Source organism: Oryzias latipes, chromosome 22, assembly GCF_053564925.1.
Source record: "Oryzias latipes strain Hd-rR chromosome 22, Olatipes_Hd-rR_3.1".
In the NCBI taxonomy this organism is placed as follows: Eukaryota; Metazoa; Chordata; class Actinopteri; order Beloniformes; family Adrianichthyidae; genus Oryzias; species Oryzias latipes.
In genome coordinates this window covers 26,112,462-26,132,483 of record NC_136258.1, presented here as the reverse complement: position 1 = coordinate 26,132,483, position 20,022 = coordinate 26,112,462, and the positions used below count along the sequence as shown (strand labels likewise).

Here is a 20,022-nt window from a genome sequence, read left to right as displayed (position 1 = left end):
CGATTATGATTGGAGAGGGTTTTAACCCTTGTGCTATCTTAGATGACCCCACCCTTACATTGACGTGTTCTCCCTACCATGACAAAGGTGGATAAAGGTGGAAAGATTTCATGTAATCCATGGACACCAGTGAAGATCACAAATCATTGAAGAAAGAAGTTTTAACGCACTGTCTAGTGGGTCTAGATGACCCAACTCCCCAATGTTAAAGTGCCTAGGATAGCACAAGGGTTACATGGTAGTGAAATATCCTACTGGCAGGAGAATGTAACTGCAGAAAATGCACACAGAGTATTATAAAAACATACTATTGCACATTAGAAATAGGGTGATTTTTGTAGTAATAAAGGTTCCAGAAAGCTCCCAAGTGTTTGTGTTCCCTGGGAAATAAAGACTACTCCCCCTCTCCCCCTGCTGTATTTATTCCTCAAACACTCTATCAGATCCTCAGATGATCCATCTGATCAATCAGTTACCAGGCCTTTGAACTGCAGACGTGATTTCTAGCAAGTGTGTCATCCCGGCCTGTCGTCTGTGAAAACACTGCAGGGGGAGATGGCTCCACAAGGCCCGGCTTGTTGTAAAACTCAAACACGCCCTGCCTGCCTGCCTGCCCGCCTCCCTGCCTGCAAAAGCAGCTGAAAACCAAAAAGGTTTCATCTACTTTTCTTGCTGCATTAGTTGGACTCTCCTTTCTTTGCAAAAACAAGCTTCCCTGCCTCCTCCAGGGAGACAAAGCTCTCCCCCCACCACCTCCTCCTGCTTGGCTCCTGGATAGGCAAAAAGGAGGAAGGGGAAAGGGAATGTTCTGCCTCCTCTATCCCCACCAGCCTCATTCACCTCCCTGGGGCAGTGCTGTGTAGTAATAAACGTCCACCATAAATCTCCTCCTCATCCCCTCCTCCAACTTTTTTTTTTTTTTTTTTTGTTAACAACACGCTCCCCCAACTTTTCTTTTCTTTTTTTTTCTTTTTTGCCGCCTCCTGTGTTCTGAGGCAAACTCTGCCTGCTGCACTCTCATGGATTTTCAAAGGTCTGTCATGGATTTGCAGCTTGTGAGATTTTATATCACACGCTAGGGCTGCAAAAAAAAAAAAAAAAAGAAAAGAAACTGTGGAAAAAAAAGGGAAGACCAGGAATAAAAACAAGTCAGTAATGGTTATTTAACTGCAGCAGGGAAGGAGTTAAAACTGCTTAAACACATGGAAAGTCCCACAAGAGTTCAGCAATTAGGAGTAAATTAATTACAGAGGAGCAGATCCTGGATCAAATCCTGTGCTTCCTGGTAAACAACCTCAGAAAAGAAAAGAAAAACAGGAGGAAAGTCTTCAGACTTCAATGTTCTCTCTTTCTTTGAGAGAAATCCAGAATCTGAGCTCTGTTAAAGGTTTGATTCCTTTACATGAAAACCTGTTGAATATCCACTAACACAGCGGAGAGGGAGGGGGGTAAAAAAAAAAAGTTTCTGAAAGTTGACGCCCTAAAGAGAGCTGCAGGCTCCTCCTGCTTGAGATTATAAAAGCAAATGTGAGCCGGAGACGCGCAGAGGGGGAGTCTGCGAAAAACACACGGGAGCAGCGAACCAGAGGCTCTGCGCAGCTGCGTAACTTTCCAAACAACAGTCGTTTGGGCTTTTTTTTTTTTTTTCTTCGCATATTACCTTTTTGAATTGATCTGTGCAGCCATGACCACAGCTGTGGTTTCTCCCTTCTTCGACTTCGAAGTAATGAACAAGGTAGCTGGGAAACTTTAAAAGTTTTCTTCTCTTCCTCTTCTTTCTTGCTGGTTAGCCTGTTAGCCGCTGTGGAGGAATGAGGAGCCGCCATTTTTGCGGACTCCGATTCCCTTTCCTACGTGTGTTTGGCTTTAATCTTCCTTTTTCCCCCGTTCTAATTCTGTCCGTTTACGTTCTCCTCTCCATAATGTGTGATAAGTAAAATGCCTCGCGGGCTTTTAGCTAGAGCTAGCATGAGTTTGAATCAGCTTTTCAACATGTGCCACATCAGCTAACTTTTTGAAGGCCGTAAAACAAAAGTTAAAGTCGTAAAGTTAAAGTCTCACGCGGGGTTTTGTGCTTTGCTAATAATTGACCACGCTGGCCTGGCTATAGCCCCTGGAAAGCATTTAACGTGATCGGGTTAACCTGGATGTTTGCTTAGCGGGGACCTGTTTACGCGTGGGTTTTTGCTGCTTTTCTTTTTTTTTTTTTTTTGCATACACGCCACGGATCGTTTATTTCACCGCCGCCGTTTTCCCGCTCTGCCCCCCCTGATCTGTTGCATTTATGTAAATCGGCTAACCGGTGATCTCCGCTGGTTTTGCACGTGCTTTGTAACGCAGATCAGGTTCCTCTTGTCATGCAGCAGAGAATGCTTTCATTAACTTTCAAATGATGCAATGGCCCCTGCAGCACAGAGCTCTGGTGTGCTGCTTCTCCTTTTTACTGAGCAGGCGCACATTCCTAACCGAGGCAACCTGCCAAACCAGCTGCTGGCCTATCGACCTGCATCCGAGCTTCTAACCTGCAGCTTCTGCATTCATGTTTTTCTCTAATGCAGCGTTGTTTATTCTTGCAGAACAACAAGCTGATGAGCTACAACAACAACCTGAGTCTCCCCCACCCCATGTCTGTCCCTTGCACTGGCACCAACGTGCCCCTCTCCAGTCCCACCGGGGTCCTGCTGGACAGGAAGGCGGTGGGATCTCCCTCGGTGGGAAGCGTGTACCAGCGGCGGCACTCTGTCAGCAGCACAAAGTTCAACCAGAACCAGTTTCTGAACAGCCTGAAGGCAGCGGACCACTCCTCGCTCATCTCAGGGGTTGGCAACGCCAGCAGCAACAAGGAGAACCGCCTGCGAGACCGCTCCTTCTCAGAGACGGGGGAAAGGCTCATCAACAAGTGCCCTGCCAGCCCCACCTGCGGGGGCAGCCAGGTCAACTCCAGCCGTTACAAGACAGAGCTCTGCAGGCCCTTCGAGGAGAACGGCTCCTGCAAGTACGGTGACAAATGCCAGTTTGCCCACGGCATCCACGAACTCCGCAGCCTGAGCCGCCATCCCAAATACAAGACAGAGCTCTGCCGCACCTTTCACACCATCGGGTTCTGCCCCTACGGGCCTCGCTGCCATTTCATCCACAATGCAGAGGAGCGCCGTGGACCCCCACAGCAGTCCTCCCCCCTAAACTCTTCCAACAAGATGGAAAGGCCTCGCCTGCAGCACAGCTACAGCTTCGCCGGTTTCTCCAGCTCAGCCGGCCTGCGGGACAGCCCCACCTCCGTCACCCCGCCGCCCATCTTCTTCCCCGATGAGGTCCCAGACTGGCCCAGCAGCAACCCCTTCACCTATTCCAGCCAGGAGCTGGCCAGCCTGTTTGGACCCAGCCTCAGCACCGGTGCTGTGGAGTCCAACACCCCTGCTCCTCCTTCCCCCACAAGCAGATCCTTCTTCATCAGATCCATGTCCCCTCAGATGTTCGAGTCTCCATCCAGCCCCCCAGACTCCCTGTCAGACCAGGAAGGCTATCAGAGCAGCTCCGGGGGGAGCCTGAGCGGCTCGGAGTCCCCAACCCTCGACACCACACGCCGCCTTCCCATCTTCAGCCGCCTCTCCATCTCTGATGACTAGACCCCCCCCCCCCCCCCCCCTACACCTGGCAAGTCGCCTTTATCGCAGAAAACATGGCACTCCCCTCTACCTCTGCCCCCTCCCCATGAAGCTTCTCTGGCCTGCTTTACTCAAACTCTGGGTAATCATTTAAGGGAACTTTCTTAACTCCAGTTGTCATTTCACCCCCCCCCCCCAATTCCTTTATTCTGCACATCAGCCCTCACAGATGATGCGGCCGGCGTGTCGTGGTGCCAAACCCGGAGAGAGAGCCGAACAATGAAAATCATGAACAACCGTTGACTGTTTTCCCAGGTGCCACTTGTCCCTTCTTTTTTCTGTTGTGTGCCCCCCCCCCACCAATTCTTGAATGTGTAGCAGCACAAGTGGCCTTGGGAAGGGGGGGGTGCATTGCACCAGACCCCCCCCCCCCCTCCTCCTTTACCCACCCTCAAATCCTGAGCTAGCTAGTTGGTGCTCACTAATGTAGCTCTACGGCAGACGTTTTTACAGACTGAGCTGAGATATATAATAAAAAACAAAAAAAAAAAATAACAGACCCTGAAAATATATGAATAGGTTTTAAAAAAAAAAAATAGTTAAAAAGTGCCTGGGGCGGTTTTCTGCATGTTTAGGGTGAATGGACTACTGCTTTTTTTTTTTTTTCTTTCCCTCACTTGCCCCTCCTCTTCCTTTAAAGCCCTTATGTAATTGAACTGGCTGAGTACAAGAAGGACTTTAAACTGGAGGTTGGTTGTGCCCCCCACCCCCATGTTGCTGGTCACTGGCTTTTTCTCTTACTTGGGAAGGAAGTCTTCATCAACCCTAAACATTCAACCTTCTCCACATTCGCCTTCGATCCGGGAAGTTCAGCATTCCCATGATGCCGTTTGCATCCAAAAGTGTCGACAAGATCGGATCTCCAAGCTATTTTACTTTACCCCCCCTCGCTCAGAGGAGCTCTCTGTATTCATTACATCCCTTTTGCTTTCATTATTTTCTAATTATTTTTTATTAAGGTTATTATTTGAAAAAAAAAAAAAACTTTCCAGACAGAAGGTTTGTGTGTCACTGCTTATTTAACTTATCAGAACATATTTATTGGTGATCATATGCATTTTTTTTGTTAATTTTTGTTTTTTGTATTTATCTGGATAATGAACAATAGAATATATTTTCTTTTATGTTAAATTATGATCTTCCATAATAATCTAAAGATTGTGAAGACGGTTTTTTGTCAGCTTTCTTTTTTTTTTCTCTTTTTTTCACAGTTTAATATATTGTACTTCAATGACTTGTTCTGCAACTACACTTTTGTCAAATGAAACTATTTAAAGATGGAAAAAAAGTGGTTTTGCGTTTCTTTTTAATATTTATTGTACTTTATTTTTCTTTACTCCTCATCGGACTGCAATTCCACCTTTTTTGTTTTTTTTATTAGATTTGCTCGATCGATTCCCATGACCTTAAAGTGATCCGATAGCGACAGTTGCTCACTGTTATGACGTTAATTTAACCAAGTTCCCCGTTTGGAGGTTGTTTTTGTTTTGTTTTAAGGGGTGCCAAATTAAGAAAAAGAAATCCAGTGGTTTGAGGACAGTCCAGTGAGTTGGAGGACTGGTTATGTTCAGATGTTAGTCCGTTATTACAAGCAATAGCTTTGACCAAATGGGTTGAGGAAAGTATAAATTTTCTTTTAATTTGATTGGATGCTTGATGCGCTTGCTTGCCCCCCCCCCCCCATGTGCCTCTTAACCAGTGGAAGTGCCTCATCGAATACATTCCAGGTAGCTAAGGCACTTTTGCCTTTTTATATTGATAATGGAGGACAGTTTTTATGTCGCTTGTTCCTTGTTGCCCTCTGTGGTTTTTTTGGAGGAGGTGAACAGTCTGACACAAAGAAAGTAAAACTGTTGAATGTATTTTTTTTGTTTTGTTCCAGCCATGTGTTTTCACTACAGTAATTTCTTATGGAAAACCTTTTTTTTTTTTCTTTTGTAAGTATTGATTGCAGTTAAGTCAATAAACCCCGTATTTTTGAAAAAGTTAAACCTGTTTCTGGAGTTTCTGTGACAAGCGATGCACAACGTGTACTTTTAAGTTAGACATTCAAATGACCTGCTATAAAAAAACGTAATATCTAAACTTATTCTTTTTCTCTGGAGCTCAGATTTACGGTAGTGAATCAGTTAATGGGCAAAATTAATGTTTGATTCTTGTTTGGGGGGGCATCTTTTGTTGGAATATCATCACAGAAGTGGCCCTTTTATTTTATTTTTATTTTTTTTGATGAGCTGAAGGGAGTTTCACTGAGATAGAAGTTGATTGGTGAGCTACTCTGGGTCATTGACCTAAGAATAATCAAATTTGGTTACACAAAGCCCAAAATATTGATCAGTGGATGCTGTAACCGTGCAGATTCCTAGAATAAAAGTGAGTAAAAGGAAAATGTGTTTTGCTGAGGTCATAGGTTTAAGCTGATCTTTGCATTGGATACCGATCTATGTCATGTGACTTTAAGTAAAATGGTCCATTCTGTGCTCCCCTACCAGATAAGTGACCATTAAAGCACAACAGCATGCAGAGAACACTTTGATTTCTGCAACAACACGCTGCAGCTTCCTCTACTTTGCACTCGAGCTTCTCGTTCTCTGGAAACTTCCATCTGTCCCTGCTTACACGCTCTCAGATTGCCGGAGGAAATTGGGACAGGAAGTGACTTCCCTGCACTCGTTTGGTGCTGACTCGTCACAGCTGACCTGTGGAGACCTGAGCGCTTCTGAGTTGAAAAGACATTTGAAGTGAATCTTTTCCCTTTAAGATAAAGTGTTTCCTTAAAACCTTTGAACACATTTTTTTCCTGCTTTAACGTAGGTTTTCTTTTAGGTTGATAACACAAAAAACAAATCAACTGTGAAAAGACTTGAAGCATAAGAACGTTTTAAGAGTTAGAGAGAAAAATGATTTCAGTGTGTGGTTGTTGGAAAGCATCCACGGCTGCTGATGCTGGGCGTCCACTCACTTAAACTTCTTCTCATTGAGTAGCTGGCAAGTTTCTTTTCATTCCTTATATTTTCATTGATAGATTCATTGAAAGAGATAAACGAGTCGCACATATTTGCTGTTACGGCTACAAATTTCTGCAGATTATCTCCAGATGTGACAAGAACAAATCTCTGTCAGCATCAATCATTTATATCATAATCAATACAGGCACACCCTTAAAACGAGTTATTCAGCTAGAGTTTGTGAGCTGCTCTTGTGCGTACAAAGAAAAGAGATGTCTCTGAACCAGGTGAGCACTGAAGATGTCAGCGTGTGTGGTTTGGAGCACACGAAAGAGGGCTGTTTCCTGTTTGTGTGGTTTGCGCTAAAAGGCACCTTGACACAAAGCATCAGGAAGTGGCTTTCTGAACCTGCGAAGGTGGCGGATGGATGGTGGTCGTCTTGTTTTTGAGATGTGCTTCAAAATCAAAAAAAGAGAAAGGAAAACAAATTCCATTACTCCTTCACCTTTTCACCACAGGTCACTTTCCAACATGTGTGTCTTTTGTGGTTCATCCGTTGCCTCCCCTGAGTGTGTGAGTGCACGGCGGTGCTCTCAGCGCCTAATCTCCATTCACCTTTAACCAGCCCTGTTGGGTAAGAGAGTGTGGCAGCATGTACGACTTTGAAATGGTGTTATCAGAGGAAGGTCTACCTTCTTGTTTGAGAAAGAGGTGAGCAAATAGTTCTGATGTGCTAACTGTTCCTTATCTGCCCTCCCAGCTGAGACCGGTGTCGTCTGCGTGCATGTGTGGGTCTGTGTGTGCGTCTGCAGGTGCTGTGCAAGAGATAATTAATCACCGAACGAGGGCTGAGGTCAGCGTTGACTGTGCAGGTTAGGTTACAGAGTATTCAGAGCTAGCTTTGTCTGAAGAAAACAGAGGCACAATCAACCTGCTGCAGACTCACATGCCAAAGCACAGAGACCCGCTTTTAAGATCTTCCACCAAAGCAAGACCCGGTTTCTGCAGGAAGCAGGATCTTCTTGGTTGGGCACAGAAAGCAGGAAGGAGCTGGCATTGGTGTTTGTCATTCCAAAGCTATTTCTGTTTGAATTTGATTGAAACAACACAAAAACCAAGATTTAAAAAAATCTTAGCATTTTATTAAATGGCAAATGAAATAAATGGTAAACAGTGTGTATTTGTGTAGCACTTCTTTACCAGGGCACAAAGTGCTTTACAGTCACAGTCCCATTCACCTATGCACACACACACACACACACACACTCACACACTAATGGGAGCTCCATTGCCAAACACTGGTGCCAACTTGTAACCACCAGGAGCAATGTGGGGTTGAGTCTCTTGCCCAAGGCCATTTCAACAAGGCAAAAACCAACCTTGTGATCCTCCAAACAAAGGTCAACCACTCCACCTCTGCACCATGGCATCTGCAAGTGACCGCTTTCAATAAAAAGTCTATGTAAACACGTGTAAATGTGTGTTTTGGGCTTGTGCGTTTAAAACTATTGTCCTCATGCATAGCTATGCACATTTTTAATACCATTTGTGGACTCAATCGTGTAGCCATTAAACGCATATTGAAAATTAAACCAGGTTGAACTTTGACTAATCAGGGACTTTTAATTCACGGAAGTGGCAAAAGTTTGATAACTGCGGTCTGTGCCCGGCCGGAATTGAATAATAATAAATAAAGGAATAGAGCTGTGAAAGAAATGTGGAGCAAGATTTGCGGTATTTCCACGACATTTTGCACCAAGTCTCTGAAACTGTATAGAGTGGACCTGCGATAGTAAACTGTAGCAAAGGAAAAAACAATACAAAGCCCCTCCCTGCTTGTGCTGCGTGAACACTATTGAATTAATGCATGTTCAAGAATGCGCATTTAGTTTTGCACTCTTTTTTTTCACTGTTCTTATGTATAAAACAAAACCAGGAAACACAATAAACTGTGAACATTGTGAAATAGCAGCCACCACACTAACACTGCTATCAGCTTTGTTCATCAGCATAATAGGAGAGAATGCTTTTTGATTGGCAGGTGTCCATCACTGCAACAATTTGGATTAACTGCTTCCCTTTACCATTTTAGCAATCAGCTCCACAGTTGGGACTGCAGGTAAAATATGTCGTTCTTATCTTAAGGGTGAGGCTTCATTTCAAAATCCTGATTGTGACATCACAGATATCAGTCTGGTTAATATATGTCCATGGTTCCAATTCCACGCTCTAATGCCGTTTCGTCGTATTTTTACGACTTCTAGTCTTAGCATGAATTAATTTTACATTTCATTCTCCGAGAGGCATACCTTGTAAAAAAAAAAAGCTTTTTTGACATTTCTGAGTCATTGACTTAAAGCCTGAACTTAACTGACCCACCACTCGGATACTCTGGTCACCATCAGTCACCAAGTTGTGTAAATCCTGGCTTTTCCTGTTAAAGCAAAACTCAATTTTCTTATAAACACAAATTAATAGACATCTTTCCACAACATCCTACCTGCAGGTCCGCAAACTCTTTCCCCACAGCTGCTCTGATTTCACTGTGGCCTCACAGGGGAGGTTGCAAGGTGTTACCATCTTGTTTTCCTAAATATTGCAATTCTTAGCCTAATTATAGGGATACGGCATATATTTTGTGTTAACAAGAGGCCTTCTCATCCCACATCTAATCCCTTCCTGGCAATTTTCAACCCGTTGCCTGTTGTGTTTCTCTGTTGGGGAAGTTTACTTTCAGGATATAAAAAAATTACAGGGACAATGATAGAGAAAGTGTTACACCCCAGATTTTTTGATAACTTCGCCTTCAATGAAGTCTGCAATTAAAGATGACATCATACTTATCTGTAGTTTCATTGTTTGGGACTTAAACCACACAGCTTTCCTATTTGTGGACTATAACGTGTTATTGGTGAAACATCTGGCATGTCCAAGCGTTGATGATCATGCTACTTTAATCCAATATTAAATGCAATATTAATCCAATTAATATTGCATGATGTGAATCATACAATATTGCCTTCTGCAAGCAGCCGGCTTTATCTTTTAGGTCTACAGCCATGTAGGACTGCAGATCAGCAAAGACAAAGCCATAAACACTCCCTGAATCTGTCTAATCTGTGCTCCGCAAGGCTTTCAAACTAGGTGACCAAGGCTACAAAATGCTGCTTACCAGGTAACGATCATTAGCCCAAAGCTAGAGTCACATGTGCTTTCCTTCCTCTAGGCTAAGTGGCAACCCTTGACCTGTAAAAGAAAGAAACAGAAACACTCTAGTGTTGAGCGGAGGAGCCGGGAGGCGAGGAAGCCTCCGAGGAGAGTGCTGGTGATGGCTGTCAGACAGGTTATGGAAACACACCCTTCCACTCCTTGGTGCGACAGAAAAACAAGCACAAAGCCAGCAAGCTCTTTGACTGACATTTGACTTATTTCCAACAAGAATCACCATCTCAGTGGACAGATGAGAACTAGCCAATGGGAGAAGCCGTCCTGAACCTGACACTGTTGTGGGTTTCTGGTCCACTGGTCCATGAGAGCCTCTGCTTCGGTTCTCATGAGTGTTGACCACTCGTTCTATTTTGGCTTTGAGCAGGGAGGAAGAAGAGGAGGCTATACAGTGACTGGCCACTCTGCATTATGACTGCTTCATTAGAGCTTATTTGAGGGATTTTTTTTTCATGAAATCAAGATGCCAGCAGTGCAGCCCAGGCTACCAGACAGGTTATAAGCACGCCAAATGTTGATCCTGATTATCTAAATCAGGGGTTTCCAACCTTTTTTTTCACATGACCCCCAAATACAAAGCTGTTGCTAATCACTTCCTCCAGCCAGAACCCACAGCAAGATTTCTATATTTGCATGGCTGAACTGGTTCAAAAAAGGAAGGTAAATATTGGAAAAAAGCTCTTATATTCGTCTGTTGACACTTGATCAGGTCTACCCCCTTTTGTCTGAGCCGTAAAAGCTCAAAGGCATCTCTGAACTGTTAATAATAAACCTGTACTGTAAAACATGAGCAGCTGAAGTGGTTCATAAAAGCTAAACTGTCTTTTGTTTGGTAGAGACAATAAAAATCCTCATAAAGATTATCAAATGGTTCAGAGATGATGCCTCCATACAGCACCTGTAAAGGTTTATAAGAGTTTTTTTACATGTACTTGGCATTATTTTATATCTGTACTATGAATTGCTGGATCCGGTAGAGTTTATTTTTTTGCTGCAGTTAGGACGAAAAGAGATGCTAAAGAAAAGAGTGTGTGAATAATTTTTATAGATTGTCTGTTTCTTCACAAAGTTAACGCCTTAAATATATACTTTTTTTTCCAATTAAAAAATATTCTTTAGTGATTTTCCATTCAAGGTGACAAAGTTTCTGCAGAGCGCCTATAGTTTATTAGAAATTCGCCTCTGAGTTGCAGGCAGGACTGTTTGCGGCGAGTGAGCCTTCCCCCACTTCCTGTCATCCAGGTCTCCCGCAAGCTAACAGCCGCTTACAACTCCGACCTAAACTTGTCGGTGCAACAAAAATTGGAAGCAGTATTGGACCTTTCCGGGCGTACAGTTTAGAGCCAGGTGCCAGCTCAGACCAGATGTACATGGATCTAGTCGTCTCCAAGTGGAAGCGTCAGAATGGAGTGGAGCAGGGACCTTGGGGCCCACCCAGTGAATTGTCTACGTCACAAGCATGCTTTTTTTTAAGACTGCATTTTTTTTGTCTGCTTCTGATTCACAACATTTTAAATAAAGAAATACTCAGAAAGGTAAATTTAAGCCTAATTTTCTGTAAATATGTCCTCCATCATCAGAAAAATGCCACAAGAACACGTTAAAAACACCCAAAACAGGATCATCATCGGAATTACAGATAAATTTATGAATGCTGGTTAAATATTATAAATATTTTATGAGTTTGACGCATGTCTCTGGTGCACTAATTGTTGGTGTCCACAACTAACCATAAATTTGCATTTCTGTCGATACATGACGCCTGCAATGGTTGCACAGTTTGCAAAACAACTGTCAGTTTCTAGTTGTACTAATGACTGCTTGTTTACAAAAGTAAGAATGTCAGGACTTGAAGTTTTTGACGGTGTCAGCAGAAAATGTCAGGAACTGTCCTTGTTTTTGAAAAAGTCACGGTTTGCCAACTTTTTTTTCACACGGTCATCAAACATTTTTTGACGTGTGAGAACTCAATGCTAGAAGGATTTGACACACCCCCAACAACTTTTTATTTCAATTTAGTGCGTATTTGTGGTTTTATTCAAATGACAGCAAAACAAGAATGAGTCCCGCAGACTTACATAACAAAGCACAGAACTCCCACAAAGGTTTTTAGATATGTTGGAAATGTGTTGCTGACAGTTGCAGCCCAGCATGCCTATAATGCCGGTCCAGATCGCACATGGAATGAAATGTCATTACAGATTTAGATAAGAAAAGCTTAATGCAGTTTTTTTTTTTTGCTTAATCTGGCTTTAGGCTGTGAGGGATTTGTTTTACCTGGGAAATGGGTTGCACAAGATTGTAACAAAAGAACCCCGCCCCGCAGGAAAAAAGAGTGAAGTTGCTGACTCCACAACTCAGATCAGCTGCTATAAACATGAGCGGTGGAAATAAATCGTTTTCATTGTGATTTACTGGAGAAAAAAACTGGAATTCATATTTAAGAGGTGAACCATCCATGAGCAAAAAGTAGTACTCTTGAAATTTATGTTATTAAAAGTATACTTGAGTATAAGTATGGCAAGTAAACTGTAGGTCAGGACCATTTTGATATTAGACAATATTTCGCGGACCGGCCTGTAGCAGACTCAATTTTCTTTTATCCTGTAGTTGCTCAATGTCTTAAGATTGTCAGGTTAGTCAGAGCAGCATGCATTTTTCAAAATGGCGGCCTTTATGTTGGTTTTATCTCCATAGCAACCATTTTATATTTTGGTTGCCTGAGGATACCGAACAGATCTTTGTAAATTCCAGAAGAATCGGCAAAAGTCAATTTTAGATTTCCTTAGCAACAGAGGGGTTTTTTTTTACTAGCCACGCCCACTTTCCTAATATGTTCACATCCTGCATGCATTAACTTTTCACAGTATTCTGTCAAAAAATGTGCGAGTAAGAGTAGAACGCCACTTCTGCGAGCTTGTCACGTGCACACCGTTCAAAACCTACGACTTCTTATTGCAATATTTCTACCCCAATTGCTTCCTAATCATGCCCGAGAAGTTAGGAATCGATCGATTGAAAATCTCTAGAATGAGTAGCTGTTTACTTTAAGTGTTTTTTTTAATTCAAGATGGCTGCTTCTTTTCCAAGGTCAAAGGTCAACATAACTCCAGGGGGGGTTGTAAATTTAAGCATGTGTGTGAAATTTAGTGAAAAATTGCTGGTACAAAAGTTTTTCCCCCCATACTGTGGAAAAACGTGAAAATAGCCAAATCCTGCACTTTACCACAAAATGGCCAGAAAGACGATACATGACTGGTAGGTTATAAGTCCATCAAAACTTCCTTTGGATATCCCCAACAAGTGCTGGTTAGTTTTGTTAGTGGATTATAAAAATATTTTTTCTGAATTTTATCTTTTAGCTGAGTCAGCAATATTTTCTGCGACTTTTCGTTTGTTGTCGACACTAAACTCTTCCCAGGGTCAAAGGTCAACGGTGTTTTATGGTATTGCTTGCTGTGATGTCATCGCCTGTGGGGGAGGGGGGGTTCACGATGCCCAAGATTAATATTTGCCGGGTACTGCTTGTGTACAAATGTTGGGCATCAAATTTTCACTTTAAGACAAAGAAATTCTTTAAACGTCGATAAACAATATGGTCCTTGCAGTCAGTGACTTCTGCTGCAGGCCATAAAAAGTATGCCGCCTCACTTTTAGTATAGACTAAGTATACTTGTAGTACACTTACATGGACTACTTTTTTCTAAGGGATGAAAAGGCTAAAATTAGCACATTCCCTCACACTGGATGCTCAGTTTTGATTCGTAGCATCTGTTTCCTGTAAAAACGACTCATTCTGATTTCTCAAGAGCAGTTTTCAGTTTCTCTGCGGCGCTCAATGTGACCTCAGCACTCACAGACAGAAACACTGAGAAATAAACAAACTCCCACACCAGAACCACCCCCAGAAAGGCTCTGGACCGTGATAAACTCACTAATCTGAGTGAGTCTCCGCTTAATAGAGCTGAAGGCGGAGAGCCGGTGACATCAGTGATCATTTTACAGGAAGACCTCGCTCTGCCTTGTACCGAGGCCAAATCCACGCTGTGCTCAGATGCCCATCTGGTATCTGCAATCTCACACTCAAAGCAGTCACACGATGCTTTAAAGCAAAAGGAAAATTATGAAATAGTGAAGAGATAAGCAGCTTCAGGGCAACACAGGCTGAAAACAGCAACAGCATAAAAAACAGACCATGAGAAATAAACCTTTCTGGACTGAAGTCGCCAATCCTGCTAATACAAGCATTCATGTATCGTCTTTCTGTTTGTGCTGCAAACAGCCTTCAGATATGTGGCCTTGGGAGGTCAGGGAATAGTTAAAAGTGAACTCTGTATCTCTGCCTCTTTCCTTAGTGTGTGCGTGGATTTCACAATGATCTGCTGGCTGAGGCTCAGAGAGATGATAAGAGATGACTGTGAGAAACCACAGATCTCACACCCACTCACAAGGAAAGAGCACACACTGGAACACGTACACAAACACACACACCCCGGCACACTGGAAGGGTGACTACACATGTGCTCATTTGTAGCTTTAACACACTTATTCAAAAGCCCCCAGGCAGTGTGTACCCGGGGGCTTTAATGATTGATGAATTTAGCTGTAGAAGCACAACTCTGATTGTTTGGTGTCTGACTGTTGCTCAGATTTCTCCAGGCAACTCCTCCTTCGAGATAAGGCCCGACCTGAAAACCTGTCAAGCTCGCTCCCGTCCTGCTCTCAACCCCTCCAGCCTCACCTGCTAACCTGCTGCGGCACGCACTCCAGCAGGTAGAGAGGAAAAAAGGATTAACGCATAAATGTTCACAAAAGCCTCTGAGTAATGGCCCTGTCAGGCCCTGCAACAACATTGTCAGTGAACCACTTTTGTCTGGAGCTTCTTTGTAAACTGGGTCCAAGACGAGAATCTGGAGGTACGAAGACACAAAAAATGAAAATGTAGACCTCAGTGACTGGTTTAAAAAGAGCGAGGGACAAATCCAAATACACTTTTTTTTAAAAAGCAAACGTTTTAAGCCTTAATTCCGATATCTAAAAACGTCTTTGTTAGGATCGGATCAACTGGTTTTTGTTCCTATACTGCCTTACTTGTTCAGGTTTGACCTCTGTATGACTGTTATCTAATGTTACCTAACCTTAGATGAATATTGCTGTCTAACTGATATCATTGAGGCAGGTTTTCAACTAAGGGACTCCTCCCAAGTCTGTGTTCCCTTTACGAAATATGTAACAGAATAACATCTCGATCACAATGTTCCATCTATTTGAATTCATATGCAAATATTTTTGAAAAATAAAAACAAGGAGAAAAAACCCATACTACGCCTCTAGCAGATGGGGTGAGGTGAAGCAGGCGGATGTGAAGATGAGCCAAAGTTGGAGCAGTTTCTTCCTTTTACAGTTTTTTAAACCTGCTTCGTCTTGGTGTCACAGAAATCCAAAGTCAGGAGGCAGGTTCCAGCTCAGATAGACCATAGCCTGACCTGGTTACATTGCATTTTCTGCTACGAAAACATCAGCTATGATTGTTTATTTTTGCCCATAAATTAGATGATATGACTCAACTTCAAGACAGTGTCTCCTGGATGAATGAGAATCTTCATCGAAGTGCTGACCTTCCCTGGTCGTTGGCATGTGCATTGACTGACTGGTTGGCTCAAAGCCTAGTTTCGCAACTAAATACAGTGTAGGAACTTTTTGGCCATTTCCAAACAACACTAAAAGCAAAACGTAACAAAAACAGAAGATGATCAGATGTTTGCAAGTAAATTAACCCGACCGGCAGGAGCAGAAACTTTGCTTCAAGGCTGTTGTAAGTCGTCACAACATAGAAATGTGTTAACCTATCTTCTTAAGAAAATATTCATGTGCACGTGAGACAAGTAAAAGGCAGACAGAACTCTGAATAGATACAATATCTTCATTTCAAGGCTTGTTTAGGACATTTTGCATGCTGATAAACCAGAATCATCCATGTGGATTTTTTGAAGAGGACATCCCAGTGAAGAGAGAAAGAAGAAGCGGCAACAAAAAACACCAACAACCAGAAACAAGGAGGACCAATGAGATGCAACATCAAGAAGCAACTAGAGGAAGCAGCAAAAAGCAGAAAACGAAAACAGCAAAAACAAGAAACAGCAAGAAACAACAAGAACCGGCAACCGAAATTTGCAACAAGAAGAAGCAACAAAAGCAGCAACAATAAGAAGGACCAACAAGAAGGAACAACTAGAAGAAGCAGCAACAAGAAGTAGCATCTAATTCTGTCTCAGAGTGTTTAAAAACATTAAAGAGGGATTTTCTGGTTTCCACGTGCAGTAGAAGTAAAAGTCCTAGTTCAAATAATAACTTGAATAAGAGTAAAAAGGTAACTGCTGACAAAAATACTCCACTACTTGTGTGATTTGTAGTCTATTATACAGAATCCCACACAAAAATTTAGAATTAACAAAAAAAAAGAAACTTTCTTTTGTTTCCAGTCTTTGAGCCTATAATTAATGAGCTAAAAACACATGTGGGCGTAGAATTACAAACAATTACAAACAACAACTATCATGTCTATTTGAGATTTCATCACCCCCCCCCCCCCCCCCCCACACACACACACACACACTCACACACATCAAATCAAAGCTGAGTGATTTCACACTGACCATTCTAATGTTTACCTTTTAATGCTTTTATCTCCTAACTCCTAATACTGATAGACAAATACAGTCACTGAGTAAAAGTACTGGTTTATCATCTTACAAACTCCATAGTGCAAAAAAAAAAAAACTTTGAAGACATTTTAACCAAAAAGATACTTAGACTTAAGTCAATAAAACTGAGTAAATTTGCTACCACCTACCTCTGCATTCACGTATATGAAAACCTGTTGTCAAAACTACTTTGTAGGTTTAGATTGACACAACTGCATCTGTTTCTTGTCATATTTATATGTTTTTATCCAGCAACCTTTCAAACTCCAGAGTTGATTTAAAGACAAACAAAAGACGAAAACAGGGGGTCTAAGGGCAGGGATGCCAGTATACCTTAGTCAGTTTGATAGTTCATTTTAGTATTTTCCTATTGAACTCTATGTATTCATGATCCTTTTGAGTTCATGTTTCACTTTTTCAATTACCGATACGAAGCCCATCGAGACGACTGTTGTTGTGAATTTGGGCTATACAAATAAAATTGAATTGCATCAATTTTATGTGGATGCCATCTTTATAAACAATGAACTTTGGTTTGTCTCATGTCTTGGAATGACAGATACATTTTCTTTTTAAGTGTTCTGAGTCATTTGGGAGTAAAGAATGCATTTTTCAGCATTTTTTACACGTTTTTGTGCAACAAAGCACGGTTTGTCCCATCTCACAAAGATGATTTGTGCTGGAGTCTCTTAAGAGTTTAAAAAAGCGCCATAAATCCAGATGTTAGTAAATCTTTGAACTCTTTTCTTTTGTCAAAAGAGAGATTTTCATTTGTTTTTTCAAATAATCTGTGAAACTGCTGTCCTGACCGTAAAGACTCAAATTTCACCGCAGTTGTTCTGGCAACTGCTATTAATTACATTACCTGAAAACACTTGATCCTTTAAGCAGCACATGAATGCTGCTTGAAGGATTAAAGTGATGAGTGATTAGAGAGTTGACTTGTTTGGGACTGCATTTACCAAGAAAAAAACCAAAAAACCGCCAAACCGCCTACACATCAGCTTTAGGCCGATTTCCATTTGTTCTCTAGAGGAAATTTGTTTGGGTTTTCCTCCCCGAGAGCTGGGCATCATTGTTGTCAGAGATGCAGAATAACAACCGACAGGGAAACGCAACGTTTGGATGAAGCCCAGAGGAACGTCCAAGTACAATGAGGAACAAAGCAGCTCTCTATAAATCACAGACTTAACCGATTTCCCACCTGGGCCCGCAGCCACTCCAAAAACAGTCGCACAAGCAGCTGGAAAACCATCACAACCATAATTCTCCGACACAAAGTTGCACATTGAAGAGGGTTTGAAGAGCAAACGCAGCGGACCACCACTTTGAGCTGGAAATTGTTATTTTGGCTTGTGATCCTGGTATGACGCTGCACACTGGTGCGCACACAGCTGTACAAATCTGTGCTTTGCACACATGAAATAGGAACAGCCGACCCAACACTTCTACCAAGAGGATTTGAACATTTTCACTTCTTGAAAGAAACCAGGACAATGACGGAAGAAAATTGGGTTTGAGAAGATGCAAATAAAAAGTTAGTGCAGGGGGGAGGTGGGTGAATGTAAACACGCTCATGAGGGTACGGACTTGTTTGAACATGCGTGTTGAAGGGGGGAAGGTTGTTTACTTGGGCAGCCTCTCAGAGTGTCTGCTGGCTGGCTTCACTTCCCGTTCTTGTGCCTGGAGCTGCACTCTGTCTAGTCAGCCACCTCAGACTGACAAGGAGACCACATGGAGGAGGACTTCTTGACCTACTTTAGACATCACACAGGGGCTGGAGAACCATAGGCGGGTTGGGCTGGGACTGTTTTGAGGGGAAATTGAAGAGGGGGGTTCTAGCTTATTTTTAATAAAGCTTTCAGTCCTGCTCTCCCTGCTTTCCTCTGAGTGCTTACAGCTGCAAGGATGAAAAGAGAGATGGTGGTGATGGGGGGGTTGGCATAGTGGAACAGAGAGAACAGGCTCGACATAGGGAGCAGAGAGCGACCTTCATGGAGTCACATCTGGACCTTCACCAGAGAGCTCAACTCAGCAGAAGGGCTAACCAAAGTCTCACTTATGCAACCGAGCTCTTTTAGCAGACGCTGACGTTGGCTCCACTGCAGGACATTGAATGTTGCTACTGTCAGGCCTGCAGCCGCTCCAGCAGCCCATGCTCGGATGCTCTGCTGTGAGAAACTTGGCCCGTGAGGCAGAACAAATTGGGTTTGGCATTCAGTTCTGTGGAAAAAAAAAAAGCCCACTTAGAGTGATTGGCCCGTGTTGATCTGCTATAGTTAGGATTGGCCGTCCAAAAGCAGTGGAAAATCGCTAAAGCATTGAAGTTTGAAAGCATAATTAAACACGGTGCACAATGGTTCTTTTTAAACTTTGTTCAAAGTGTAAACGATCGTAACGCAATTCTGTGCATTCCAGTTTATAGCAAACACATGTCTGCTGCTGAATTGTTGTGCAGGGAGGCTGTAGAAGAGAAGGAACAAATACTTTTGCACCCTTCCCTCCACAAAAGCACGGGAGTATGGATGTTGGAGGGCCCAACCTGAGCATGGATGCAGAGTGCATGTCTCCCTGTGCAGAAACAACAGTCCGAGGCAATGAGGTGTCCAGTATCACCTTCAGCTTTGATTTACCTTCCACAGCCGAAGGGAGAAGAAAGAGAGGAGACGCTCCTGAAATGAAAACCCAAGGAAAAGCTGCCTGTGTATAAAGTGTCAGCTCTGGGGGGGCCTTTTTGTGGCAAGATGCCAAATCCCTAAGCTACTTTCACCTCTACCAGTTCAACGCCGCGGCGGAGAATAACAGTAACGGAAAGAAAGATGGTTCTGAGCAGCAATACATTACCTGGCAATTTGGCGAAGGGCGGCGGCGGTGAGGGGAAATGTGGACCATATGGAAGGCTATGTGAGAGGCCACCTGACCCAAGGGGCCCACAACTCTCACATCAACACTCCTCGACAGACTGGACCCTTTTTAAAATCTTACATAACTCCCAGAATACAACCCTGCTCTCCTCATAAACACAAAGTTTAAGCCTCAGCCAAGACAAACAGATCACAGAATCAAATCGATTTTCAGATGTTTCCGTGCGACTCAGTTCCTCAGTTCTTCAGGAGACGTTCTGAACGCACAGGGAAAGCAGACGCTGGGCGCTCCCTTAGCGGTGGGGTGAGAAGCTCGGTCACCCGGGGAGAGCTCAGAGTAGAACCGCTTCTCCTCCACCTTAAAAAGAGCCAGTTGAGGTGGCTCGGGCATCTAGTCCGGATGCGTCCTGGACGCCTCCCTGGAGAGGTGTTCCGGGCATTTCCCACTGGGCGGAGGCCCCGGGCTGGCCTGGGAATGCTTCGGGGTGCCCCCAGAGGAGCTGGAGGAAGTGGCTGGGGCGAGGGAAGTCTGGGCATCTCTGCTTAGACTGCTGCCCCCCCGACCCGGTCCCGGATAAGCGGAGGAAGATGGATGGATGGAAAACGTCTTTCAGAT

General features: G+C 43.2%; 1 protein-coding gene across 1 annotated transcript; it reads left to right on the top strand.

The window, feature by feature from the left end:
* The first annotated feature begins 1,508 nt into the window (after positions 1-1,508).
* Positions 1,509-5,656, top strand: zfp36l1a (ZFP36 like 1 zinc finger CCCH-type a). Its single transcript, XM_023951385.2, has 2 exons — positions 1,509-1,735; positions 2,577-5,656. The coding sequence occupies exons 1-2, from the start codon at positions 1,685-1,687 to the stop codon at positions 3,624-3,626; spliced, it is 1,101 nt and encodes a 366-aa protein (XP_023807153.1). The 5' UTR covers positions 1,509-1,684; the 3' UTR covers positions 3,627-5,656.
* The last annotated feature ends 14,366 nt before the right edge of the window (positions 5,657-20,022 follow it).